Here is a 27,657-nt window from a genome sequence, read left to right on the forward strand (position 1 = left end):
AGCCTGTGCTAAACGGAACACAATCTTTTTAAATGGTGCACTTTATTGAGTATTTTATTGTGTATCTTAGAAATTGTGCCTCCTGTGTTTTCTGCATTGATGCCTTCTCTCCTTCCTTGACAGGTTGGAGGAGCAATCATAGTATTCAGCACTACTGAGTTTAGAAATTAGCTGGGAGTGAGTAGGAGGTGTCTGTTGGGTTCCAGATGGAGTTATTGCTTACGATGCAAGTTACTTATACCAGGCTAATGCACATGCATGGATCACACCCTACAATACGTCAGTTAGGCTGGGCTGGGCTGAGCTGAGCTTTTGGTGCATTGGATATTGGCACTTTGGTAGTCTGAGCACTCAGAAAAGGGACCAGCCCTTTCAACCAACTAACAAACCTTGGCACACACTTCAGACCATGACTTTAAGCAAAGCTTGTCGTGTGGATATATTTCTCTGATAGACTTGATCACTGTGAGTGCATTTTTGGCACTGAGGCCCAGTGTCTTATCTTTTGACAAGACATGAATATATAGTTAAGTCATGAGTCGTTAATCGTAATTCTCCATGATCATCAGAACACAAAGGTGTGTAGAAGTATCCCCAGACACGAATAGCATCTTGCGATTTGTACTTCTTCATGTCTGTGGAAGTAAAGCAGGAAATTTAGAGTCATTTGGCCAGCAGTGATACACTTCAGCAAAATGATGTAGAAATTGTCTGCTCCCTCACTCACTCACTCTCATTCCAGTTTAAACTGCAAACAAATGGTGGGGGACGTGTTACATGGTGAGAGAGGCTGTATTTGGTGGATGTTATCAGTAATCAACTTTAGTGCCAGAAATGGTTTGTTAAAAATTTGAAGAGACAGCAGCAGATAATGTACTTGTGGTGCTAATAAATTAATGTAAATATAAAACTGGCTGTTAAAATGAATGTAGTCATGGTTAGTCATCAATCTCACACCTACACATATCACTTTTACAGCAAGCACAGATGGTTATCAGCATTCAGTTTGCTTTTAGTACTCTCACCTCCTTTTGGTTGACATTTTTTTTCTTCTTCCTTCTGTCATCTTGACTTCTAGTAATAATCTTAATATTACCCAGGAAACGACGAAAATAATTTTGCACTGATGTTCAACTGCTTGTAAAAACATTTGTTCCAGCCCCCAGCCCACTTACTGAAATACAGAAGGGGACTATTACAGTCAGTTGAATAGCCTCAAGATTAGGAGTCTTTGGATTTGAGGCTGTAGTTACTTGACTCTGAGAAATGTGAAGAACAATACTAATAGCAAAATGGAGAGTCAGGATGAAAATAGCAAAGCACTGAAACAGAGGACCTATTTGATTGCTGTATTTGTGGCATTGTTAGTCTCTGGGGGATCAAATTGGCCAGTGACTTTGCAGTAATGTTGTCTTGGCTATGCACAGGTGATAAATAACCAGGGTCAGATCCTGATTATTTATCCTGGTTAAGTGTTGGTTAACCTCAGCAATTTAACCAGGATAGCCTGGAAATTCTGGGTTCTCATGACCAGTGTTCCTTGTAATAGGGATTCCCAAATGTTGTTGACTACAACTCCCATAATCCCCAGCCAATGGCCATTGTAGCTGGGGATTGTGGGAGTTGTTGTCAACAACATCTGGGAATCCCTCTTACAGGGAACACTGCTCATGACATGCTCTGTTGGAGTGTGTGAGGCTCACCATTCGTAGTTAACTCTTTAACTGTGATTGTTCTTAGTGTGAGAACGAGGCCTTTGTTAGTTTTAGCATAAAACCATTGATTGGCTTCTTGTTGAACTGAAGATAATGAGCAACTGCCTGCATGAATTGCACTTCATTGTACATCTGCCCCATTTCTGTCCACCAGTATGGAACTGCAGTGCTAGTGTCTGCATGGCCACAGCAGAGGTGGTGGTTCTTCCTGCTGCATATCTGCGCCTGCAGCCAGCCAGAAATCTTCTTGTTGGGGGCCTAAGGTTACACTGTAATTGGCCATTGTAGATCTCTCGGAACATCAAAAATACTTTTCAGCTGTTCTCAAAGCGGTTTCCATAGAACAATAAATAAGATGGTTGTCTGTCGCAAAGGGGTTCGCAATATAAAAAGAAACACAAGGGAGACACCAGTAACAGCTACTGGAGGGGTGCTGTGCAGGGGTTGAATAGGGACAGTTGCTCTCCCCCTGCTAGATAGTGGTGGTGGAGGGGGAGGAGGAGGAGCAAGAGGAGGAGAAGGACCGAACATTCAGGGAAGGGACCTAGGATATTCTTGGAAGGCCCCCACACCCCTTCTCACTGATTATGACCTAATCAGATTATCCTACATCCAGACAAGTGTTGTGCTAGTATTAAAAAGTCGTGTTATGGCATTGTACAAAGAAAGGAATGCCTGTCTAGTTCCTGCAGAAGCAGGAGATGTTGACACATTGCACAATGTGTTACACAACTTGTTACATAATCTTGTGTGTGTCCCTGAGAAGGTTTTCCGCTAGCAGCTGTGCAGCATCGTGAAGCACTGTAAGTTGCCCCTATCTTCTTGCATTACATATCTTCTCGCATTTCACTAGTGCAACACTAGTCTGTATGTGGGCCATAACTTCTGTTTTAAGTGCACGTACTTTATCTCCCATAGCTGTTTTTCCTACATTGGTTTTGTGAGGACTGATTGTGCAGACCTGGCCATAGACCTCCAGGGCTGTGGGTCTCTTTCTTTTTCTGCCCTTTTCTCCTTTGAAACAGTAGGTCATTGCTCACTCTTAATATTTACATGGTGTGGATCAGTTCATAACTGGATTTCCTCAGTTATCTCATTTGATGGTTATGGCATCCCCAAGTTTACAAACAACAATAACAATCCTAGGACAATTAAAAGAAATGTCTTCTATTGATTTCCAAAGAGCTGGAAATGTTGCTATATTTTGCTGTTATACAGAGTAAATAGTTTTTACTGTGTTTTATATTTTGTGTGTTTTAAACCTGGAGAGAAACATATCAGATGGTACATAAATATGATAAATAGATAGTTAGATAGATAGATGTGACAAATATGGATGCATAGCTGGAGCACCTGTGAGTGAGAAGGATGTGCCAGTAGACTTGGAATAGCCCACAGCTATGTCCACTTCACACACACACACAAAAGAGAAAAAAACAAAAACTGAAGGGGACAAAAACCCTCCCAAACTGTGCTAAGATAACTCAATGGAGCCTATTGTTTGTTTAGACTCAATAGGGCACTTAATAGACAACCAGGTGGGTGGAGCTAATGGAACTCAGTGGCAAGGAGGGCTTGAACAAGAAGAGCAGGGCATTTCTCAGCTTGAAGAATACTCCTTCAAGACAGTCACAACACCACCTGCTTCTGTGGGGGAATGGTGGTGTCTAAACTGCCTATCCACAGCTTTCTGTTAATTAGGGGGATGGGATTTAACACATTTAAGCTCCTGGTGTGGAGGCTTAACTCCCGCCTCCAGAATAACATAAAAACAATTGTATCCCTTTGAACTCTTCTAAGGGGGAAATTAGCCACCTACTGGCGCAGTGGGGAAGTAACTTGTCTAGTGCGCAAGAGGTTGCCGGTTCGAATTCCCGCTGCTATGTTTCTCAGACTATGGGACTAAACACCTATATCGGGCAGCAGCATTATAGGAAAATGCTGAAAGGCATCATCTCATAGTACGTGAGAGAAGGCAATGGTAAACCCCTCCTGTATTTTACCAAAGAAAACCACAGGGCTCTTTAGTCGCCGGGAATCAACACCGACTTGACGGCACAACTTTAAGGGGGAGATTGCACATTGAATCTGTTAATCTTCTAATCATTATATGTCTGCATGCAAACACAATCACACAATTAACTCACAACATTCACCTCCCCGCCCACCAGAGAAATATTATGGCATTTTGTTGCGGGTCCATACTAACTGTGGTAAGGTGGACAATGAGTCTGTTTTCACGTGCACCCTAACCCAGGCTAGGGAAGCCCAGCCTGTGTTAGGCTGTGTGTGAGAACCGCTGGGATCAGGCCAGATCCTGTTGGGGGGCGCCACCTAGCCCAGCTTTGTAACACGGCTTTTAGCTGGGGTTAAAGGCTTGAGCGAGCCCTTAACCTGGACTCTGAGATTGTGTGTTCCTTGGGGCTGCGTTCAGCCCCAGCCTAGAGCACCAGTCTCTTGGGGAAATCTCCCAGTGACCTGCACATATTGCATGGTTCATTGTGAGATATTCGGAGGCCGGGGTGCATTGTTTCAGTCTCTGGAGCTTGAACTGGGCTCCCAGCAACTTTGCTATGTTCATCTGCGGGGAGGGTGAGTTGGTGAGTGTGAATGGCTCCAGTATATAGAATAATTAATTAATTAATTAATTAATTAATTAATACTAAACAAAACAGGCCTTGGATACCAAACATCTAAAACATCAAGTAAAATCAACCATCTGCTGTACATGGACGATCTGAAGTTGTATGGAAAGTCCCAGTCAGAAATCGAATCACTGCTAAACACTGTCCATATATTCAGTAGTGATATAGCAATGGAGTTTGGACTAGACAAGTGTGCTGCATTAATAATGAACAGAGGAAAAATAAGAAAAACAGAAGGAATAGAACTGCCCAATGGAAGCAAGATCAAGAACCTGGAAGAGAAAGAACATTACAAATACTTGGGCATTCTCCAGGCTGATAACATCGCACACACTGAAGTTAAAAGAAAAATTGGAAGTGAATACATCAGGAGAGTTAGAAAAATCCTCCAGTCCAAACTCAGTGGCGGGAACACCATACAAGCCATAAACACCTGGGCTATACCTGTTATCAGATACACTGCAGGAATAATAGACTGGACCCAGGCAGAGCTAGAGACGCTGGATCGTAAGACCAGGAAAATAATGACCATCAATCATGCTCTGCATCCCCACAGTGATGTAGATAGGCTATACCTCTCTCGCAGCTCAGGTGGAAGAGGAATGCTGCAAGTCCATCAAACAGTAGAGGAGGAGAAAAGAGGCCTTGAAGAATATATCAAGGATAGTGAAGAAGATGCACTTCAAATGGTCAATAACGCGAAACTATTCAACACCAATGAAAGAAAGCAGGCCTACAAGAAAGAACAAGTTAAGAACTGAGCAGAAAAATGGAAAAACAAGCCCCTGCATGGTCAATATTTGCACAATATAAGTGGAAAATCAGACATCACCAAGACCTGGCAATGGCTTAAGAATGGCAACTTGAAGAAAGAAACAGAGGGTTTAATACTGGCTGCACAAGAACAGGCACTAAGAACAAATGCAATAAGAGCAAAAGTTGAAAAATCAACCACAAACAGCAAGTGCCGCCTTTGTAAAGAAGCAGATGAAACCATGGAACACCTAATCAGCTGTTGTAAAAAGATCGCACAGACTGACTACAAACAAAGGCATGACAAAGTAGCAGGGATGATACACTGGAACATCTGCAAAAAATACAAGCTACCTGTAGCCAAAAATTGGTGGGACCATAAAATTGAAAAAGTTGAAGAAAATGAAGATGTAAAAATATTATGGGACTTCTGACTACAAACAGACAAACATCTGCCACACAATACACCCTATATAACTGTAGTCCAGAAGCAAGAAAAACAAGTTAAAATAATCGACATAGCAATACAGCAGAATAGAAGAAAAAGAAATAGAAAAAATCACCAAATACAAAGATCTACAAATTGAAATTGAAAGGCTGTGGCAGAAAAAGACCAAAATAATCCCAGTGGTAATTGGCGCCCTGGGTGCAGTTCCAAAAGACCTTGAAGAGCACCTCAACACCATAGGGGCCACAGAAATCACCATCAGCCAATTACAAAAAGCAGTTTTACTGGGAATAGCCTATATTCTGTGACGATATCTATAACAACAGCAACAACATTGACAATAAAATTCTGGCATCCCAGGTCCTTGGGAAGGACTCGATGTCTGGATAAAACAAACCAGTCAATAACACCTGTCTGACTGTGTAAAATAATAATAATTATTATTATTATTTAACATTTTTTATCCCGCTCTTCCTCCAAGGAGCCCAGAGCGGTGTACAACATACTTAAGTTTCTCCTCACAACAACCCTGTGAAGTAGGTTAGGCTGAGAGAGAAGTGACTGCCCCAGAGTCACCCAGCAAGTCTCATGGCTGAATGGGGATTTGAACTCAAGTCTCTCAGGTCCTAGTCCAGCACTCTAACCACTACCCCACGCTGGCTCTCTTATTAAACACATGGACACAGGTACAAATGCTGAAACACACAACTCAATTTCAGGGCCTCTGGTATTGCAACAACTGAGTGAGGCAAGGACAAAAACTCACATGCTAAAGCATATGTCATGAGAGAATTGGAAAGCAAACTAACTTAATTCACAGCTACCACAACCCAGCACTAAGAGTGTCCTTTACATTGTCAAAGCATTGCGAAAGCATGTGTTAATTCTTTTTAGTTCCCTGAGGGGGAAAATAAAGGAAGTAGAGAAGTCGTGTTCTTTTCCCCTCAGGACAGAAAGATAGAGATTTGATTTAAAAGCCATTATAGCTGTTTAATTATGCAACACTTTCATCTAGGTATTGTCCCAATGAAACATTTGCATTTTTTCATGACAGTGAACAGCAAGCTCTGGACTTGGATTTGGTGGCCAAATTGCACAGTGTGACCTGCCTTAGAGAGATTGGCTGACATCCTGATTACCGCTGCGCACGTGCAGCCAAAAGACACACATGTGCAGTGGATGTGTTCCTGCTTCTGAAATATAGGTACTCATGCGTGCAATTGAATGATTTTTGCTGATCTCCCCTTTGCTCAAAAGTCCTCTGTGCAATGCACAAGTATGTTCCCTCAGGGACACATTTGCACATTAGTGCATGAGTGCTCATGCTTCAAAGTGGAAATGCATCTGCTGCATGTGTGCAACCAAAAAAAGCTGACAGTCAGGATGTCAGCCAAGGTATGTAGTTGTGATTAGGGATGAATATCCTTGAAGAAATGAGAGCAAAATCATTTCACATAAGCAGTTGTCCGAGAGCCATTAATTCATTATTAAGACAAGAGAGGATATTCTTCTGGGATGTATGCCAGATTTCTTCAGGGCAGCACTTCGAAATGGGTGATCATTCTGAGAAACCTGACAGAGGCCAAGAGTTAAGTGATGTTTTTGTTTGTTGGTGTGCTTCAGGTTATATGCGGTTTTCCAGGAACAAGACACATGTATCGTAGGCAGGTAATGGCAATCCCATTTCCCACTGAATTTGAGAATTGAAGAACCAGTGCAAATGCAAATATATTAATTCATTTCTCACTAGTTTTTCTATGTGTCATAAAACTGTGTCCTTGTGTGACACAGGGACTTGCAGAAGACCTTGGTTATTATTTCATTGATTAGAAAACACACACCTTGTGATCTTTTTAATCACAGTAGTAGTCATAGCAATTTTCTACGAATCCGCACTTCAAACATTATGCTACTCAATCATGTGAGTCAGCCACTTACATGAGCTATTATTTACTGGGTTTAGTTGGCTACAGTAATGTTTGCATTGGGTTGGAGTATGAAAGATTCTACAAAACTAGGATTCCACAGGAATGCATGCTCTCTGTGGACATAAAAGGTGCTGTGGAACCTGCAGCTTGTGAAGGGAAATGTGAATCTGCAATACGGGCTGGATTTTTTCTTAACTCTGAATGGGTAATGCTGTGTGTGTTTGTATGCCCGTGCGGACGCAAAGTTTCTCAAGTAACTTAAAACATGGCAAATAAAACTGATCACAAGACTCCCGCTATCCCATCTGTTTAGATTGGTAAACTGAATTCTTCTTGCAAGCTTATTAGAAAGCTTAAGGCTTCACCATAAAAGTCAGTCCAATGAAAAGGCAGCCACAGCCCTCCCAATTTGCTGTGTTGCTAGAGCCTGAAGCCATTCCTGTTTTCTTTCCTGGGGGCAGCAGAACAGCCAAATGTAGGGCGTGTGTAAGGCTGAAAAAGGAGGGCAGTTGGCTCTTAGTTCTTGATACCAGCACACTGCGTGCAGAGAGTCCTTTCTCACGACCAGTGAGAAGGGCTCTAGAGTGGGCTGCGGGGAAGGTGGGTTAGACTTACCTTCCAAGCAGATGACCGCTCCTCCTGTGCTTGGCATGCTCCCAGGTAGTGGGGAGGGTTGGGGGGTCGGGATGTGTTGTCTCGGCCCCCAGAAATACCATAATGCACCACACAAGTGTGTGGTGCATCATGGGGATAGGCTCCCTGCAGTCTGGCAGGCTCTTGTGGTAGCCAGCATAATTTGTCCCATTAGCTAAGCAGGGTCCACCCTGGTTGCATTTGAATGGGAGACTAGAAGTGTGAGCACTGCAAGATATTCCCCTTAGGGGATGGAGCCACTCTGGGAAGAGCAGAAGGTTCCAAGTTCCCTCCCTGGCGTCTCCAAGATAGGGCTGAGAGAGAGACTCCTGCCTGCAATTTTTGTGTAGCCGCTGCCAATCTGTGTAGACAATACTGAGCTAGATGGACCTATGATCTGACTCAGTATATGGCAGCTTCCTATGTAAGCAGGCGATCAGGAAAATGAGGTTAGTAGAGCACTTGCTCCCCTACCCTCATTTTGAAGGGAGGCTTCTTAGGCCGGTTTGCTGCTGTGGTGCCGCTGGCATCGGCCCAATCCCGGTGGTTCACACGTATGTGCAAAACCGGGCTGGGACCTCTCAGCCCGGTTTTGCATGTGCATGTGAAGAGCCTCAGACTGGGCAGGTCAGTCAGTTCCTTCCATCATCTGGTTCTGGCTCTGGGGCTGGGCGCTGGAGAAAGCCGCTTCACAGGCTGTACATCCACACAGCAAGGGCCTCTGCTGTAGCTCAGCAGGGGTAGGATGGATCCAAATATGAAACCTATTACAGCAGTTATTATCAGATTGATGTCTGCTTGGTGGACTGGGAAACACATTTTCTAAGCTCATGGAGCAGAAGATCCTGGAGAGCTGGGTTCAAGTACAGCTGCCGGTTAAGACTAGCAGTCCTGGGCTAGATAGACTATTGTCATAGTGATGTGAAAGACCGCTAGTCCACACTCCTGGAAGGTAAGGGACATCTTAGTTCGTTGCTTCTGCTGACAGGCGTTTTCGCAAGGGAGGTTAAAAATCTCTTTAACCTCAAAGTAGAACAGAGTGTTTTGAAAATCAAATGCATGTTTCTAGCCAGCGTAAATTATACATTAGAATTGCAGATGTGGGAAATACCAAAAAAAAGGGGGGGGGAGAGGAAAAAATCCCTTGTGAAAATAGTCACTATGTAAGGGTGGCTTATGGTGTTGTCCTCCCCCCCCCCGCCATTAAAATATTGTTGACATTCCCAAAACACATTTGCTATTAAGTGCCGAGCCAGTGTGATGTAGTGGCTAGAAAGTAAGACTAGTGTTCCCTCTAACAGGGATTCCCAGATGTTGTTGACTACAACTCCCATAATCTTCAGCCAAAGGTCATTGCAGCTGGGGATGCTGGGAGCTGTAGTCAACAACAACTGGGAATCCCTGTTAGAGGGGACAGTGACGAGGACCAGAGAGTCTTGGGTTTGAATTCAACTGTTTCCAGGTTCAGTTCAAGGTGTTGGTTGTTACTGTGAAAGCTATATGTAATTTGAACCCTGGGTATCTTAAAGCCAGGCTTCTGCCCTCTGATTCTGTGTGCCCATTGAGATCCTTTGGGAGGGCGCTGCTTCCCATGCTGTCACTTGCTGAGACTTGCTTGGTGGGATAGGGCATGCCATGGTGGCACCCAGGCAGTAGAGCTCCCTCTCTTGGGGGTGAGGGTGGTCCAAATGTTCCCTTTCTCGTGGCTTTTGGAAAGTTCTTAAAGGCCTACCTACATTGCCAGACATTTGGTGGGTGATTAATGGAGGCCTCTGTTGAAAATGTGTGCTGGTGCTGTAAAAGGCATTGTGGCTTCTCTGCTCGTTTTTCTATCACTTGGCTTGTTGATTGCATGCTCTTTTAATGTTCTTTTAAAATCTGATTTTATAGTTATTAGCTGGCGTGGAGCCATTGGCAAAAGGTGAGGTATAAATTCAAAACCAAAAAGTCCCCACTCAGCCATAAAACGCATTGGGTGACCTTGGGCTAGTCACTTTCACTTAGCCTAAATGACCTCATAAGGTTTTTGTGAAGATAACATGAAGGGAAGAACCTTGTGTACTGCCTTGATCTTTTTGTAGGAAGAGCAGGATGAAATACTCTCCCTTCCTCCCTCTCACCCCCACTTTGAGTCTTGGCAAAAAAACGTGGCCTAGAAATATAGCAAGATACAATACATAAGATTTGGGCCTTGCACAATTATGATGTCCCCATTTGGAATCATTGGAGGAACTATCACTGTCCCCTTGTGCTGGGACTCCAGATTCACTCAGGATGCCTGCAAGAGCAAGTCCTCCAACCCTGGACTTTGTAATGCTGTCTTTCCCCCCTTGCCAGACAGATAAGTGCTGGGTCTGGTGCCATAGTGGCGTGAGAAAGAGCTAGCTAACAATCTCAAAAGATGGAGAGCTTCTCAGCCCCTTGCTTGTGCTGACAGGCGAGATTTGGCTCAGACAGGATTTGGAGATAAAGGAAATAGGGGCTGGGGTGGGAGTGAAGGTGTCACTATTAATAGCCATACACATTAGGAAAGAGCCAAGCTGACAGGCGCTTGCATGCAAACACCAGGGAATCCCAATTGTACTCCATGCCATGGAACCCCTGGCTGGGACAAACTTAACACTGCTAGCTTAAACACAACTTCCTTCGGATTGTCCCACTTACTTCCAAAGCATAAACTATTTTAAATCCACACATTAAAGTACTTAATAGAGCTGTGGCTTGCCCCTCCAAATGGAATTGACAAGTTCTGGAGGCAGTTCTGATAGGTCATAGAGTAGACTGTAACTTCATGACTTTCTAGCCAAAGTTTGATTGGTGTAAGATCCTGTTTGAGCATCAACACTGTCAATATAGACAGCTCACGTCATGGGTATTTTCACAGAAAAGCAGTCTAGACATTGTATAAATTCATGAATGTCCAGTGGACTTCTCTTTAGCTGCCTACCAGTTGTTCGGGATTCTGCTTTGATTCCAATGGAGTGTTTGGAGTTCCCAATTTTTCTCCTCCTTTCGATGTTCCACTGGGATAAGGGCTCTATTAGTATGGTGGTGGTGGTGGTGGTGGTATCAAGTTATCCTTGGTGAAAGGACATGTTGCTGTTCTGACAGCACGGGGATTTCAGAGTGATTCTGATTCTGTTCCTGGCCAGTGGATGCAAATCAGTTGGAGATTGGACTTGGGCTGCACTGTTTTGTGCCCAGAATTATCCAAATAGGCATTTACAGCACCTCTGGGACAATATGTTCAACGCAGGGTTTGTATGTTTAAATGCACTGAAGCTGTTCTCACGACCAGCCTAAACTTGCTTGGGCTGCCCCAGATGTTGGCTGCTAGCCGAGGTCAAGGGTGCTTTTGCACCCTTAATCTGGCTACCGGGTATCGTGTGGTTCCTCGGGCTGTGTGCAGCCTGAGGAGTCACAAAGATGGGCACTTAGAGCGCCCTCCTGGGGTGGGGTTCCCCAATGCAACACGTGTGTCGCGCGTTGGATTGAGGGATGCCTGGAGGCCGAAAGAACAGGTTCTGGCCTCGGATCCCTCCTCCCTGCTCTGTGCTTCACAGAGCTGCACGGAGCAGGGCTGCCCATGTGGGAGGCACACCAAAGAGGGTCTGCTTGGTCATCTGGGGGGACTGTAAGATGAAGGCAGCCTCCCCGCTGCCCGCCCAGGGCAATCATGTGAATAGCTTCACTGTCTTCTATCGGGAGGAAAACAACCTCAGAGGTAGGCTTTCTGTTTCCTTGGCTGAAACGTGAAGATTTTTTCTCAGGAAGCAGTTAGAGCAGTGATTCTCAAACTTGGGTCCTCAGGTGTTATTGGACTTCAACTCCCATAATCCCCAACCAAAGGCCACTGAGGCTGGGGATTATGGGAGTTGAAGTCCAGTAACACCTGAGGACCCAAGTTTGAGAATCCCTGAGTTAGGGCATTCAGTGCAAAGTTCAAGGCATAATAGTTACGCTTGGTCAAGAGAAAAGCCAAACATGATAAAAGAGGATGCTAAGCAACCTTCACCAGGTTGCACAGCAGTAAAAGGTAGTCATAGTAGCACCACACTGCACCCCCATCTGAGATCTGGGTTTTTGTTAGCAGTTCATCCATGCTTGTCTCGCTGCTGCTGGCACCAAAGGACTTGCCCCTGAACTGATGTGTAACTTGGTTGGAAAAACTAACCAGTGAAGTTCGGATCTTTGGAGACTGGTATAATGCTAGCATCTCTGCCTTCTGTGTTGCTGCCAGCACAGTACAAGGATCCAAATCTTGTCTTGCTGCATGGGCTGTGTTTGGCATCTCCTTTTAAGGTTATCTTAGTTATATGAGATATATAAGGCAGTAAGGTACAACTGGGTTCAACCTCTTATCACTGTGGATACGTGCTGTGCAGACTATGCTTAATGGTTTCTTTTTCTTAACCAAGGCTAAGCAGCGTGTCTGAACAGGGGTCCTCAAATTTTGGCTGGCCTTGGTAACTGATTTTCCTCCCTGTTAGCCCCCTGTGAGGTCCAGTTTTTATTTTTTGTTTTTCAAAAGAAATTGTTACCGTTAATAAAGAACATAAAGCATGACAACTGTTAGTTATTTGTGCTGATACAGAATGGAAACAAAATAAATTAAAATCCCTCTGCGAGAAATAAACTGAACCTAAATTAACCCGAGGAACCTTTTTTGTAAGACTAAACAATGTGCTCACCTAATACTCCATCCAGTCTTCCAAGCATACGGTAACAATCTGAAATGAATTTTCAAAACTGATATCACGAGGACATAAGAAGAGACCTGCTGGGTGAGATCAGAGTCCGATCTAGTCCTGCATCCCACCTCACATAGTGGCCTGATGCCTTCAAGAAGCCCACGAGCAGAACATGGATAGCTGTCACCCTCTCTTGCTTCACAGCAACTGGCATTCAGAGATATACTTGGTTGGTTCAGACGATACTTCGAACCGGCTCCTTAAATGTCTGGGGGGAAGTGTGGGCATGCATACCCCCTCCCCCACCTGTTGCTTAGTTGTACAGAGGGGAGGGCAGGGGGCAATTTGTCTGAACTTCTCAACACATAGTTTAAATACTACCTGGTTGTTAATGGCAACCTGGAATTTATGGGGGCATTGGTGTTGGAAGGGATTAATTCATTTAAAAAGCTTTTTCTTGTTATGCCTATGTAGGCAGTAGCCGCTTTAGCAGTGTTTCCTGATCATGTTCCCAGAGGCTGGATCATGCTAGTCACCTGGGTCTAGCTAGGGATGTGCAAAACGTTTTGACGTTGAAACATTTTGACTTGAAATGGGCTCTTTCAAGTGATTTGAGCTCAAAACAAAATGCCCTCTAAATAAAGGGCCTGTTTCGAGCTTGGAACAAAACAACCCCATTTTGATTGAAACATTAGAGCTTTTTTCATGAGCAGTGAAAAGAGCTCGCAGGCTGTCTGTGAAGAAGGAGGGTAAGCTTACCTTCCCTGCAGATGATCGGATTGCAGTCTCTGGGTGGGCGGATCACTCACCCAGATGAGCAGTGGCTTGCCTGGCAGTTCCAGGGGTTGGGGTGTCAGGATGACGCCACGCATCACCCCGTCCCCAGCAGTCGCAATAATGCACTATGTGTCATAATGCATGATGTCCCACATGCATTATGGGACATAATACATAATCTGCATTATGTCCCAATAATGCCCTGGGATCCTCCCACCCCCACCAAGTGTTCCAGCCGTGACTGCAAGCAGCTGCGGCTGACACGATAAAAGAAATGAAGTTTAGGGAGCACTCACTCCTTTAACCTCATTTTAGCAGGAAGCTACTTAGGTGTGTTTGCCACCGTGTAGCCACCAGGATCGGGTGTGATTCCAGTGGTTCACATGAGAGTTCAAAACCAGGCTGGGCTGCCTTAGCCCAGTTTTGCATGCTCGTGTGAATAGCCTCTGTGATGTTTCGATTGCCATTTTGGAGGCCAGTTTTTCCCTTGCTGATTTGCTTTCTGGCACTGGCTTCCATTCTCCTTGCTTCTTGATTGGTTTGTTATCAGATAAATCAAGTGTTGTCATGGGCAACTGTGCCCCCATTGGCTGCGGGGAGGAAACACAAACAGAGGACATTTCACATTCAGAATGTATTCAAAAAGCCTGGGAGGCAGAGAGAGCCCTTCTAGTGTGCCTGTCTTGAAGAGGATACATCAGGAGGAGAGGAGGAATGAATCAAGGAAGGTTTGATTTTGTGGTTTTCATTTCTCAGCACTGAGTATAATATGTTGTGCTGTTGCTGGATCTGGTTCTGCTGGATCTCAGATTGACACAAAGACAGAACTTAGGTATCTGCCTGCCTTCCTTGACTTGTGGTTTTTGGTTTGTTTATGAGATAGTGTTGTGGCGAGAAATGGACAGAGGCCTGTATGTGTGTGTGAGAGAGAGATATTTCTTGGTGATTGCTGTGATGAGCTGCATGTCTGGCTGTGAGACTAACTTGTGCTTCACTCACTGTTCTGGTCTGCTCTGCAATCTGCATTGAAATGTGTACTAAGTTGCTCCAGTTCAGCTTATAGCACTTAGCAATAGCACTTACATGTATATACCACTCTATAGCCGAAGCTCTCTAAGCGGTTTACAATGATTTAGCATATTGCCCCCAACATTCTGGGTACTCATTTTACCGACCTTGGAAGGATGGAAGGCTGAGTCAACCTTGAGTCCCTGGTCAGGATTGAACTTGTAACCTTCTGGTTACAGGGCGGCAGTTTTACCACTGCGCCACCAGGGGCTCATGGTTATGGTTATGGTTGCTGCTAAGTAATGTGCTGCTGTTGCAATACTGCAAAGTAATGTAAGGAGTCATAATTGTGTTTGAGAAAGCAACTTGTGCCAGTGATGTTACTGCAGTGCAGGCACTGTGGCTGGCAGTGGATCCTGCGCCAGTGATTCTTTTTTGGCCATTTTTGGACTGTGTTTGAAATGTGTGTGCTGTGTTGGGAGGGTCAGATTCCTCTTTGCTGTGTGCGTCTGCAGTGTTTTTCAAGGCAGGGTTGCAAAATGCATTGCAAATGGCAATGCAAAACTTGTGTGTGCAGTTTGTTTATCAGTGTATATCAGAGAGAGGGAGAAAATGGCAGTTGTCATGAGCTGGCCACCAGGAACATTTTTGGCACTTCAGGTGCAGCTGAAGCCCTCTCTGCCTGCAGAAGTGTGGTGGAAAACATTTTAAAAATTAATCTCCATCTTGTGTTCAGGTACATTTTGGGGCCTTAATTATCCGGCTGCCTTGTAGGATGGAAAGCTAGTAAAATAAAATTAAGAGATACAGAGTGGACACAAGTGGCAGAAAGGCCATTCTTCCTCCACCCCCTGATCTAGATGGAACAGGGTCAGAACACAGAGACGCTTAACAGTTCATCCATGGAACCATGGTTTGGGTTCTTCTAGGCAGAGTTCTGCGAGTGCAAACCATGGTTTTGTCTTGATGTCTGAACTGAGCCTTTTCCAGTTTAACTTCAAGTGTTTTGAATGCTGGCCCCTTCTGCGCCTGCTCTGCCTCTGGAGTCCCTGCTTTAGCACCAGTCCTGCCTTTGGCAAGCGAGTGCAGAGAATCCTTGCAGACAGCTGCATGTATGCAGCCCTCTTCTTCGTGTGTAAGAATTTGTGGGCTGGGCACTAATCCAGCACTGGCATTAGAAGTGGACTTGAACAGAGCATGTCAAGCCTCCTCCCAAAAGCAGCCAGCCAGGGAAAGAGGCAGGAGGGGGATGAGCTGCTGCCGCAGCCAGAAGTTCCCATACATCCCATGCCTCTCTGCAGCATCCATGATTAGAATAGCCACTTGCGGGGCTTTACTGCTGGGAGGAAAATGTCTCTGGCTCTGCCTGCTGCAGAATTCCCCCCTCCCCCTAGAACTTTGGGTCCCCCCCCTCCAGGTGATTTGCACCCTCAGGGAGGTACTCTCTCCCCAACCAGTGGCTCAACCTTTTAAATAATCATGCATTTGTTTACATCTCACAATCTACAGTTGCATCTTAGAAATACAGACCATAATAGAACTGTTGCAGTGCAGCATCACAAAAGCTAAACAGCTTTGACCTAAGGGCCATTTAATGGAAAGGTTCTGTGATACTAATGTATAATCTCCAGGGGTGCATTATCTTCTAAACTGAGTGAATGCTGGTGCTGCTTTTTACCCTTGAACTGCATAGCTAGGTAGCTCTCTGGGCTCTTAGTTGAGGCCTTCTTATCTCCTCATTTGTGGCCTTCCCAGTTTTATTTGTTTTTGGGGCTCTTGCCAAATCAATTATTACAGGATATATTTATGGGCAAAAGAACAGCTACTTTAAAGTGGTTTTCTACGGGCAAAAATTCCTGTCTAATGCATCCCCGTTGCTGCCACGAGCTTGTCACATGAAATAAATTAGCTCATTTATTAGCATCTTAAAGAAATAGTGGCCTGTTAATGATGTCTCAGTTGTGAGTAAGTGGTTGATGGCGGGGGTTGTTCCTACATGGTGAACCGTTTTGACTGATGGACTGGGCTACCATGGCACCCGCTCCCTTGGGCTGGAAAGGAACCTAGTTGAATTAACCTGTAATATGGAGCTGCCCAAGGGAATTGATTTGTATGCCCTCTCCCGAAGCAAAATCTGGGGGGTTGACAGCACTAGGGAAAAACACAATCTGTGAGTAATGAAGATCTTCTAGTCGGATGTAAATCCCTTTTGTAAGGTAGAAGCCAAGAGGGATCAAATGGGTAGGTTAAACCAGCTGTGGTTTAGCCACGTGATTTCCTGGGTGACTGGGTGATTTGCTAGCCAGAGTGGTTGTTCACAAAGCACACGGTGGCTGGTTCTTACCTAATTGTAGGAGGAGGGACGAGGCTGTACTTTTTGGGAAGGGGCAATAACTTTGTGGTAGAGTGCATGCTTTTGCGTGCTTAGCTTTGATCTCTGGCATCTGGAGACTTTTACTTTGCTCCAGTTAAAAGGTAGTAGGTGATGGGGGAAAAACCTCTGTCTTAAGACCTTGGAGAACTGCTGCCAGTCAGAGTAGACAGTACTGGGCTGGACAAACCACTGGTCTGGCTTGGTATAAGGCACCTTTCTGTGTTCATACACACAGAACCCAGGAGCTTGGGCTTTGCCCTGAACTCTCACTGTAAGTTCTTGGCTGCTGAGCATGCATTTGAGCACAGGTCTCTTGGGTGCAAATCTAGCTCTGCATCCACTGAGCCCTGTTGGTTCTTTTGGTAAACTGAATGTGTGACTAGTTCATGTATCAGCTTTCCCCCGCAAAGCAGAGGCGTAACTATAGGGGGGGGGCAGGGGGGGGCACATGCCCCGGGCGCCATCTTTTCTGGTCACATGGGGGGCGCCGACATGACAATTTTTTTTTTAATTTTTTTTAAAATTTTTTATTAATACAAATGTTTCCTGCTCAGTGCAGCAGCGCTGCAGCAGTCAAGGGAGCGCGTTGGCGCTCCCTCCCCCACGAGCGGTCCCTTCCGCGCCGCCCGCGCCCCCCCCCCCCATTGCAGTCAGTGGCCTGGTGCGGTGGCGGCGGCGGGCGCTTGTGAGGAAAAACCTAAGTATAATGTAGTATGTTGGGGGGTGGGGGGCACGGGGGGGGCGCCATTTCAGTGCTTGCCCCAGGTGCCGTTTTCCCTAGTTACGCCTCTGCTGAAAAGTCACACATGTTTTCCTTATGCAGGCACATACAGGGTAAGGTCTCTCCTACCCCTCTCCCTCCCTCTCACTCTCTCCCTCCCCCCCCCTCTCCCTCCCTTCCTCCCTCATGTGTGAGCATCACCCTCCACAGAGCTGTGCTAACCATTCCTTGCTTGTGAGCTTCCTATGGCTTTCCATAATCTAGCTTCTCTTATGACATTTGTGATTCTTCCTGTTCTCCAGGTCCACAGAGCAAGGTGTCAAGATGCCAGCCTAATGAACACAACTGCCTGGGCACTGAGCTCTGCATCCCCATGACCAGGCTGTGCAATGGGGAACGCGATTGTGCAGATGGTACAGATGAAGGGGCCCACTGCCGAGGTAAGTTGCTCTTCAATTTCACCTGACTGTTTACAGAAGCTGTTGCTATTGGAGGAGCCCTGGGTCATACAGCTGGGCACAGCGAGTGTCCTATTGGAGAGCTATATTCTGGAACCATTCAGTACTTAAAAAAACAAAACAAAACCTTTACTCTGATGGTGCAGCAAAAAATCCTGATGCAATATTCTGTGTTTATAAAAGAATGAGTAAGAGTTGTATTTGTTGGAGAAATGCCAAATAATTGCAGAAGCAAAATGATCAGAAACGATACGTTTTCACAAATGTAGAGGAGGAGGAGGAGGAGGAAAAGATTTTAATCAGTACAGTGCAGTTACTTCTTTTAAAATTAGAGAGTGAAGTCATACCTTTCTGGATTGCAAAACAAATTTAGTGTGAATGACTCATATTAGCATTTTATATCTAACTTAAATTTCCCTTATTTTTAGTCATTATAACATAAAAATCTAGTAACAGCCTGCAACACTTAGCTTTCAAACACAGGCTTCAACAGCACATTATTTGGACCGCACCTTTTAATACCTCAGCTGCCACTTCTCTTCTGCAAAACAGCAATTTGAGTAGAGAAGCAGTTCTGTGTGTGTGCATGCGTGCGTGCATTTGTGCATGTGTGTGCGCACATACTTAACACTTCCTCTGCCTCATGCCGCAACTCCCCCACCCCCACCTCATCCAGAATTTCTGACCTATATTTGTGATGGAAACATGAATTTGGAACCTTGTCAGGGGAGAAAGGGACCAGTGGAGAGGAGAAGTACAGGAGGGAAACGTCAGACTGGGGAAGGGTTAACCACCCCTTCCCTTTCCCGTTGCTTCTCATTTATAAAAGCATCCCTTCCTGACTGTTTTGCAGAGCAGAAGCAACAGCTGGGGCTTTTTAAGCTGGGGCTTAAAAAGCCACACTGGACAGATAACAGTTCAAGTTATGTCCAAAATTTCAAGTTATTGTACTGGCTCTGTGGTCACTGGATTCAGTGGCTGACATCCAGACTAATGCTGTGCTTGCCAGCACAACCAACAAAGTTGTGCATTCATAAGAAAGTTGCTTAGCTGTATGGATGCTCAAAGTGGTGCAGTCCCTGGAGCTCTTGTTCTGGTTGTGCAACAGGGAAAGCTGATCAGAGTCTGACATCCAAGCTAGCATTGTGCTAATGCACTGATAGATGCTATGCACAATTAAGTGTGTGGATTTGTATGGAGTTGTGGTGCTCTGCAGCACTGCACTAGCAACAACCTTCTCTGTCCACAAGTTAGAGCTCTGTGTCCATAAGCTAGTGCAACAGTTCAGGAGAACCTCACGTATCCACGGTCATGTAATAGACAACTGCCTCGGCATACATGCAGGGGTGGGGGGAAGGGTTAAACCAGCGTATCCGCAGATCAGGGGTGGCCAGAAATGACCTTGGAGGTCATTTCCGGCCACCATTTTGTGATTTGTGGTTCATTTGTTTTTTAAAAAACCCAAACAAAACCCAAACAGAATCCCACATTTTTTGTGGAATTCTGGGTACTTTGTGGCCGGGGGCATCACTTGACTGAGGAAGGCCTGAAAAGCACAGTAAGACACTTCATTTGGCTAGTTTTTGCCGCTTTTTAGTGATATTTTTGAAGTCTGGAAACCTAACCCCCACAGTCCCATTGACTTCAATGCTTCATTATCTGCAGTTCAGTTACCCACAGGAATCTGCCGGAACAGAACCTCCACGGATAATGAATTCCACCTGTATTACACTAATACAACACTAGTTTGGAACACAAAGTTCTGACTTAGCAGAACTAGCCTTTGAAACATCTTTGTGCTAGTGTGTGGATGTCAGCCAGTGTGGTCTATGACTGGGGTCATGAGCTTTAAAAATAAATGTTTATTGAAACAGTTTGCTGTTCAGTATAACTCAAATACAATTAAGGCAAAACTGAACTAAGGAATAAGTTGTGAGACTTTCCAAAACAACATTAGGAAATGCAAGCTGGCAGGGGTCAGTGGAAGTCATATGCAATTAGGGTGTAGGCACATTGATTTTCTGCATCAGGTTTTTGTGTATACCAGAGCAAAGAACCGCATCTGTCCTCTGGTATCTGCAGAGGCAATGAGAGGGAGGAGAGCTGGTCTTAAGGTAATAAGCATGAATTGTCTCCTTGCTATGCAGGGTCTGCCCTGGTTGCATTTGAATGGGAGACCACATGTGAGAGCACTGAACAATATTCCACCTATGAGGACGGGCCATAGCTCAGTGGAAGAACACCTGCCTGCTTGCATGCAGAAGGTTCCAAGTGCCCTTCCTGGCAGCATCTTCAAGATAGGGCAGAGAGAGATTCCTGCCTGCACCCTTGGAGAAGCCAATGCCAGTTTGTGTAGACAAAACTGAGCTAGATGGACCAATGGTCTGACTCTGTCTAGGGCAGCTTCCTATGTTCCTAATGTTAGATGACTGGAGAGGTGAAATTTTAGAACAAATGCTAAGAAGGGTGGACAGAAGATCTGTGAGTCAATGTGAATGCTAGGAAATAAGCATGTGAGCATGTGATGGCAAGAACCCTAGGAAGTTTGGGTCTATAGGGCAGAGAGAATGGAACATAGGAAGCTGCCGCTGTATACTGAGTCAGACCGTTGGTCTATCTAGCTCAGTATTGTCTACACCAGGGATTCTCAATGTTGGGTCCCCAGATGTTATTGGACTTCAGCTTCCATAATCCCCAACCAAAGGCCACTGGGGCTGGGGATTTTGGGAGTTGAAGTCCAATAACATCTGGGGGCCCAACGTTGAGAATCCCTGGTCTACACAGACTGGCATCGGCTTCTCCAAGGTTGCAGGCAGGAATCTCTCTCAGCCCTACCTTGGAAAAGCCAGGGAGGGAACTTGGAACCTTCTGCTCTTCCCAGAGCGGCTCCATCCCCTGAGGGGAAGATCTTGCAGTGCTCATACATCAAGTTTCCCATTCATATGCAACCAGGGCAGATCCTGCTTAGCTACGGGGACAAGTCATACTTGCTACCACAAGACCAGCTCTCCTCTCCTAGACTGTTACCATTTTAATGAGTGTTACCCTTTTAATTTAGCAGTTTAATTCTAAGAACATATACAATAAAATTGGACACGGTCCTCCTAGAAATAAAATGATGGATGTTTACCAGGTTGTCTTGGCTATACAAACTCAAGCTTACTCAGAAGGCAGCATTACTGTGCTAAGTGTGGCATCCTCTCAAGCAAGAGGATGACATCCTGATTAGCAACGCGCATGACTGGGGCCTGCAGGCAACTGCCCCAGTCCCTCTATGTGTGCTGTTGCACGAGTGGGTGAGGCGTCCCTGCTCTGTCTGTGCTTTGGAAAACAGAGAACACATCACTGATGTTCAGCGATGTGCTTTCTCTCTTCCTGATTGCTTCCAGGGTGCAGGCAGAGCAGGGATATTTCAGCCACTCGCACCACAGCGCACACACATAGAGGGAATGGGGAGTCACCTGCAGGCCCCCAGTTGCATCCCTGCAGTCTCATTAAGCATCCCCTTTGCAAGTCAGGATGTGAGCTAGTGAGTTTAGGATTGAAGTCTTAGTGCAGCCCTATGCATATTCAGCCTTTGGCAGTCAGAAAGTGGCTTGCATTGACTCAGCACTGGCACAGTTAGGAGTTTAGCAGAAATAAGTACTCTAAAGAAGAAGGAGAAGGGGGAGAAGAAAGCCACTTGTTTCATTTTCCCTGCAGACTGCTAAATAGCCATATTGTCCTCTGGAGGGTTTTAAGGCTCTTAGGAGGTTTCATTCTGGTGTGGATCAAAGAGGCTGGTTTCTTTTTAACCCTGCTCTGTAATCCTATTGGAAAACTCTCTCTTAGCAGAGTCGAATTGGAGCGTTTAAGTGGATATCACACGAGCAGATTACTCACCTGCAGTCATCTGTCCTGAAGTGAACTTGGGAGCAGAGCCCTCGCTTGGGGGTGGGGGAAGTAGCGTGATGCCAGCAAAGCCATTTCTGGCACCTTTGTGGCAGTAGCAAAGGCCTTTCTGCCTGATGCAGCATCTTGGACAAGTGCACTTTGTTCCAGTTCAGCATCTAGCTGTGCAGCCTTGTAACTTGAAGTTCCCGTTTCAGCTAAAAAGCCTCCATTCCTCAGTAGTATACAGATGCCTGCACTCTCCTGCATGCTGTCCAATCAGTGACTTGAGTTTTGTGTTGGGTGTGTGAGATTGTGTGTGTGAGTATACAGATGCCTGCACCCTCCTGCATGCTGTCCGATCAGCGACTTGAGTTTTGTGTTGTGTGTGTGAGATTGTGTGTGTGAGATTGTGTGTGTGAGTATACAGATGCCTGCACCCTCCTGCATGCTGTCCGATCAGCGACTTGAGTTTTGTGTTGTGTGTATGAGATTGTGTGTGTGAGATTTCACTTTAGAGGTTATACCTCTCTTTTGTATCTAATGCCCCTTCCAACAGTAGCTCATAAAAGGAAAGAGACTCATATAACTTGTACTGTGTTGCTGTCTTGTGTCCATCCCCTCTGCACAGCAAGCAACCAAGTACTACTAAGAGTTTGCCTCCTAGGAGGATCTCCTTTGGGAAATATATTTGTTCCTCCTCCCCCCACTCATGTCCCTCTACTGACTTGAGCCTCTGGACTCTGTAACTGTGAAGCCCTTACTGAAAGGTGATGCCAACTTTTTGGGGGGAACCTTGACCCCTCTTGAGCAATCCTCTCTTCCCCCTGGATCCTTTTCTGAGGAAAAGAGTTGAGAATACAGATGTTGTCCTTTCCTGATGGATTTAATGCAGCGCTTCCAGATGTGTCCAGTCTGTGTGCTTATATTGCTTCTTGGCAGTATTCTGTACCACAACATGTTTTGCTTATGTCTCTAGCAAGCAGATGGCCACGTGTGGCCTGGCTAGAAGGATTGTGAGCTGTATTCCAAGCACAAAAAGGTCACACTGATGCGGGGACCTAGCTGTGGAAAAGGTTGAGGTGAGGGGTGGGACACAGAGGAGGACATGGTGTCCCTAATCCATTTTTAATCAGGATTAGCTCTGGAAAGTGAAATACATTATCCTAATCAGGTAACATTATGGTATTATCGGCTGAATCATGCCGAGTTTTGACTAAGAGCCAATGACTCTTGAGAGGCACTACTTTCTCATCCAAGACTGGGAATCTGAGCAGAGGAATTTCTGGGAGGCCGATTTGTGTGGTTAGGCCCATTTTTTGCTCCAAAGGCCAGCAAAGCCCTTGACTATAAAAGCCTTATTAACATCATCCTAGCCCTTCCCAGCCAAGCCTTGATGCTGACTGGTGGCAGATCTGGTTCTCCCTTGCAAATCTGTGGAAGTTTGCTTGCGTGTGGAGATCTCATACTAGCATATGGATTCAATTTCACCTACAGATTCTCATTACTGAAGCAGGAGGCAATGCTGTGATTTCTGTCAGAATGTGGTAATCGGAACAGAATCTAACTTTCTGGGAGTCTCCTTTAAAAAGAAGATCGGGTTTCTAGTCCATATGGCTATGAAGATACATTTGAAAAAGTGCAGGCAATTCCCACTGAAATCTCAAAAGCAACAGAAGTGGTTGAACAACATTATCACTGGCAGAATCAAAATAAATTGCACAACACCAGAGAAAATATGCAGATGTGTTCAATTTGCGTAATTTATACAATTAATGCAAATACAGTTGTTCTTGATGCAGTTTTTAAAATTTTGTTTGGTCTCTAAGATGAAGCTGGCATTGTTGATATATTGGCTCTGTGCTTCCCTCCTGCCTAGAAGCTAAGTTTATCTGGATTGTAAGCCCCCAGGACAGGAACTGTGTACAGTGTATAGCAGTGGCATAGTGTTGGTGCTATATAAGTGTTAAATAGCAGGAGTAATGCTACTCTTGCCTCCAGTGTATGTGCCTTGAAGTGTGTGTAATTCATACTAGGATAGCCCTATCCTCTGCTGCAGGTAATACTGAGTATTCTCTGAGCCTGTCCTCAGACCTATTGGGAGCTCAGAGCTGGGCCAGGCAAAGGAACAGTGGGGTCCCATGGAAGGACACATTCATTGTCCCCCTTGGGATCAAGGGGCATGTGTTTTTGACCACTTGTTAGGTCTCCTAACTCTTATATTTGAAACTGAGCTGAGACGTGTGCTGGGAGATGTGTGTGTATGTCGTTGAGGCCCATTGTTTACTAGAGGTGAACACAGCCAACTTCCAGGCTCAGTTTTATTTTCCAAATCCAGACAAGGTTGCAAGTGGCTGGATTAATCTTGACCGGCCCTGAGTTCTGTCATCTGGCCCAAGTGCTGCCCCACTCTTGACTTCCACTTTGAAAGTCTCTGTTGCTAGGCTCATGTCCTAGTTTTGATAATCTGAGAGGTCCTGCTTCTAAGTTAATGTGGCTCTTGTTCCATGACTTCCCAGGTTGTTTATCCAGACTGCTATAAGTTCTGGGAGGGGTCTGAAATCCCTCTGGTTTTTGATATCAGTAGGTTAGGTGGCACAGTAGAACATATTATGGACTGAGACTATGGAACTGGGTGGAAACAAGCTTTGCTGGAGAGCCACTTTGAAGAGGGTGGATGTGGTGGTGGTAGTGAGCCAAAGGCCCGTTTCCCCAAAATGGGTTGCCTCTTAGTTCCACTGCAACAGACTTTGCTCCCCTCTTTTTATTTGTGGTGGCAATGGGGCAGGCATCAGGAATAATCTCTCTAAGGGTCCTATTTGACTCAGGTACCTAGATGTTCAGCTCTAGTCTGGCTGCTTTCCTGTTCAACTTATTTATTGTGACTTCTTCTCAAAGGACCCTCAAAGTGACTCTTATTCATTCATTCATTCATTCATTCATTGAATGTATATACTGCCTAATATCAAAAACTCTAGGTAGTGTACAGAATTAAAACATAATATAAAATATAAAACAATTAAAATTAATAGAAAGATAAAAATCATAATAGATAAAAACACATTCAAATTTAAAAGTTAGGTCTCAGTTGAAGGCCTGGGAAAATAGGTACGTTTTCAGGGTCCTCCTAAAATCAAGCAGAGAAGGAGATGTACTTATTTCAGCAGGGAGTGAGTTCCAAAGCCCTGGGGCAGCCACAGAGAAGGCCAGGTCCCCCAGAAGTTCCAGAATGCCCCAAGGCTGGGAGGCGTGTTCTAGTCTCCCAGTCGGGGGTCTCCTTGTGAGTTGCCGTGGCACGGAGCTGCACCATGGTGACTCATGATTGAATAAATTGGGTTAGTGGAGTGCTCACTCCGCTAACCTTGGGTGGGGGCATTTATGGAGGTTTCCTGTTGGCAGCCGCGTGGTTCCTGTTGCAGCACATGACCTTCTAAAACCGGGCTGGGCTCCCTTAGCCTGCTTTTGGGAAGTTGTGAGAATAACCTCTCTACCTGACAAATTTCTTTACATATTCTTCAGATATAGCAGTTGAGAACAACTTGGGTAGAAACGCAAACTCTTCTTTTATTATCATAAATGGTAACTGTAAACCTTTAGGTGGGGAGTTGAAAGTAATGCTGAATAACTTGCCCAATCTCCTTTTAAAGGTCTAAGTAAATAATAATATTTTTCTTTTAATATGGCTACCCCATAACAAATTATTCTCTGTGTGACTCACAAGACAATAGAACAGTTTAATACAGTTCAAAAAAACATTAAACAAAACAAAACAAATACAACTAAAAAGGCAAAAATATTCAAAAATGTTTTTAAAGCATTCAAAAATGCTGGGTGAACAAAAAAGTCATCTCCTGGCACCTAAAAGAGCATAGTGATGGTGCTAGGCAAGCCTCACTGGGGAGTCTATTTTATAAATTTAACCACCAAAAAGGCCCTCTTCCTAGTTGCCACCCGCCTCACCTCATTTAGTAAGGACACTTGGAGCAGGGCTCTATAGAGGATCTTAAGGTCTTAGTAGGGACATATGGGGTAAGGCATTACTTTAGATAACCTGATCCCAAGCTGTTTTGGGCCATAAAGGTTAAAAACAGCATTTTAAATCCACCACCCTTGCCTGATTATGGTAGTTCTGCATGCCCCAGAAGAGTGCTCCTCCATACAATCTCGTGGGGTGCCATGCAATTGATTTAGTTTACAGGCCTCCAGCGAAATATAGAAAAAGTGTCATCTCTTGATTGGAGACATTTTCTTCATCTCCCCCCTACTTTTTCTTGGTGGTAGAGAGGAAGTAGCTATCTGCGTTCCCCAGAAAATAAATGCTTTGGGGCAAGATCGCCCCACAGTAATGTGCTGTCTGCTTCCTGTGCAGGTGGTAGCTGCATGAGAGAATCAGTTTGCAACTTCCCCAGGCAGCAGTGTGCCCTGGGAGGGTCCAAATGCTTTAAATGAAGGAGTTCGTTCCTTTATACCGATGTGAACTGGATGCACCTGCACGGTACCTCTGATTTGTGCAGAAAGGGTTTGGGGGACTCTGCGATGCTTCTTTAACGGTCTTGAAGTTTTCAGCCATTTGAAGCAGGACAAAAATTCCCCCTTGAAACATAAAATACAGCATCAAGGGTTGTGGCATCAATTTCTGTGGACAGAAATCTTGCAGGTTAGAGCTGAAACTTGTGGCCTCAACATATCATTCTCTTGTTGCCATTGGGTTGCACTGGATTCGTCTTTGTCCACTCACTGCCTCACCTCAATTAAAGTGTAAATCAAGGACTAAAGTAAGCCTGATTTTAACCAGACTTCTGGGTTTTTAAGCCTGTGCAGTAAATGTGTTGCCCAATCACTCAGTGAAGCTCTACACACGATTAAGGTGTAGAGCCTCATGGGGTTATTTATGCAGGGAGAGTGGGCTTGGCCCACTCTCCCAGCACACGAGCAGTCACTCGTTGCTGGGCAGCCAGATTGGCCACCCAGGCACGCAGTGGCTTTGGTCGGGCGCTCCTGTGCCCAGTCATGGCTCACTGGGGACCCACCCCAACTGTGTCGTTGGTGGCTGCAAGCAGCTGCGGATGACGCACAATCTAAGAAATAAGGCCAACGGAGCACTTGCTCCGTTAAACTCATTCAGGAGGAGGGTTTTTTAGGTGGGCTAGCTGCTGTGGAACCACCAGGCTCGCCCGCAAGCCCGGTGATTCTCACGAAGCGGGGAAACCAGGCTGGGCTCCCTTAGCCCACTTTCCCCCCATCATGAGAATAGCCTCACTGTTGTGTTTGGTACATGCTGGTGAGCTGATCAAGGTAGCACAGGTCCGTGAAAACATAGCCATCAGGCCAAGGGTCAAAGCTGGAAAGCAGTTTGTAGGAGAAGGCAAGGTCAAGGTCACATGTACAAGGGTCATTACCAATAGGAGCGGGCAAGAAGCATGGTCAGACAAGCAATGGGTCAGTAGCCAGAGACAGTATACAGGAGGAGACAAAGTCGGGCAAGCAGTCAGCAACCAGAGTCATAGCAGGAGCACAGTAGCAGGTAAGAAAACTTTATAACAAAGTTGCTTCAGCAACTGAGCTCTTAAATAGGCCTGCTCCAAGATCCTTGTTTCAGGCTCCTCCCACCTCTTCAAGGGGCAGTAGTCATTTAA

At 45.3% G+C, this 27,657-nt stretch overlaps 1 protein-coding gene across 7 annotated transcripts in view; it reads left to right on the top strand.

The window, feature by feature from the left end:
- The window catches only part of LRP1 (LDL receptor related protein 1), a 452,537-nt gene that overhangs the window by 123,866 nt on the left and 301,014 nt on the right, over positions 1-27,657 (top strand). For all 7 annotated transcript variants that reach the window (XM_053288908.1, XM_053288910.1, XM_053288909.1 and 4 more), the window contains one exon: positions 17,996-18,133. In XM_053288908.1, the coding sequence (XP_053144883.1) occupies positions 17,996-18,133 (138 nt within the window). The remainder of the gene's footprint in view (positions 1-17,995; positions 18,134-27,657) is intronic.

Source organism: Hemicordylus capensis, chromosome 2 (genome assembly GCF_027244095.1).
Source record: "Hemicordylus capensis ecotype Gifberg chromosome 2, rHemCap1.1.pri, whole genome shotgun sequence".
NCBI lineage: Eukaryota > Metazoa > Chordata > Lepidosauria > Squamata > Cordylidae > Hemicordylus > Hemicordylus capensis.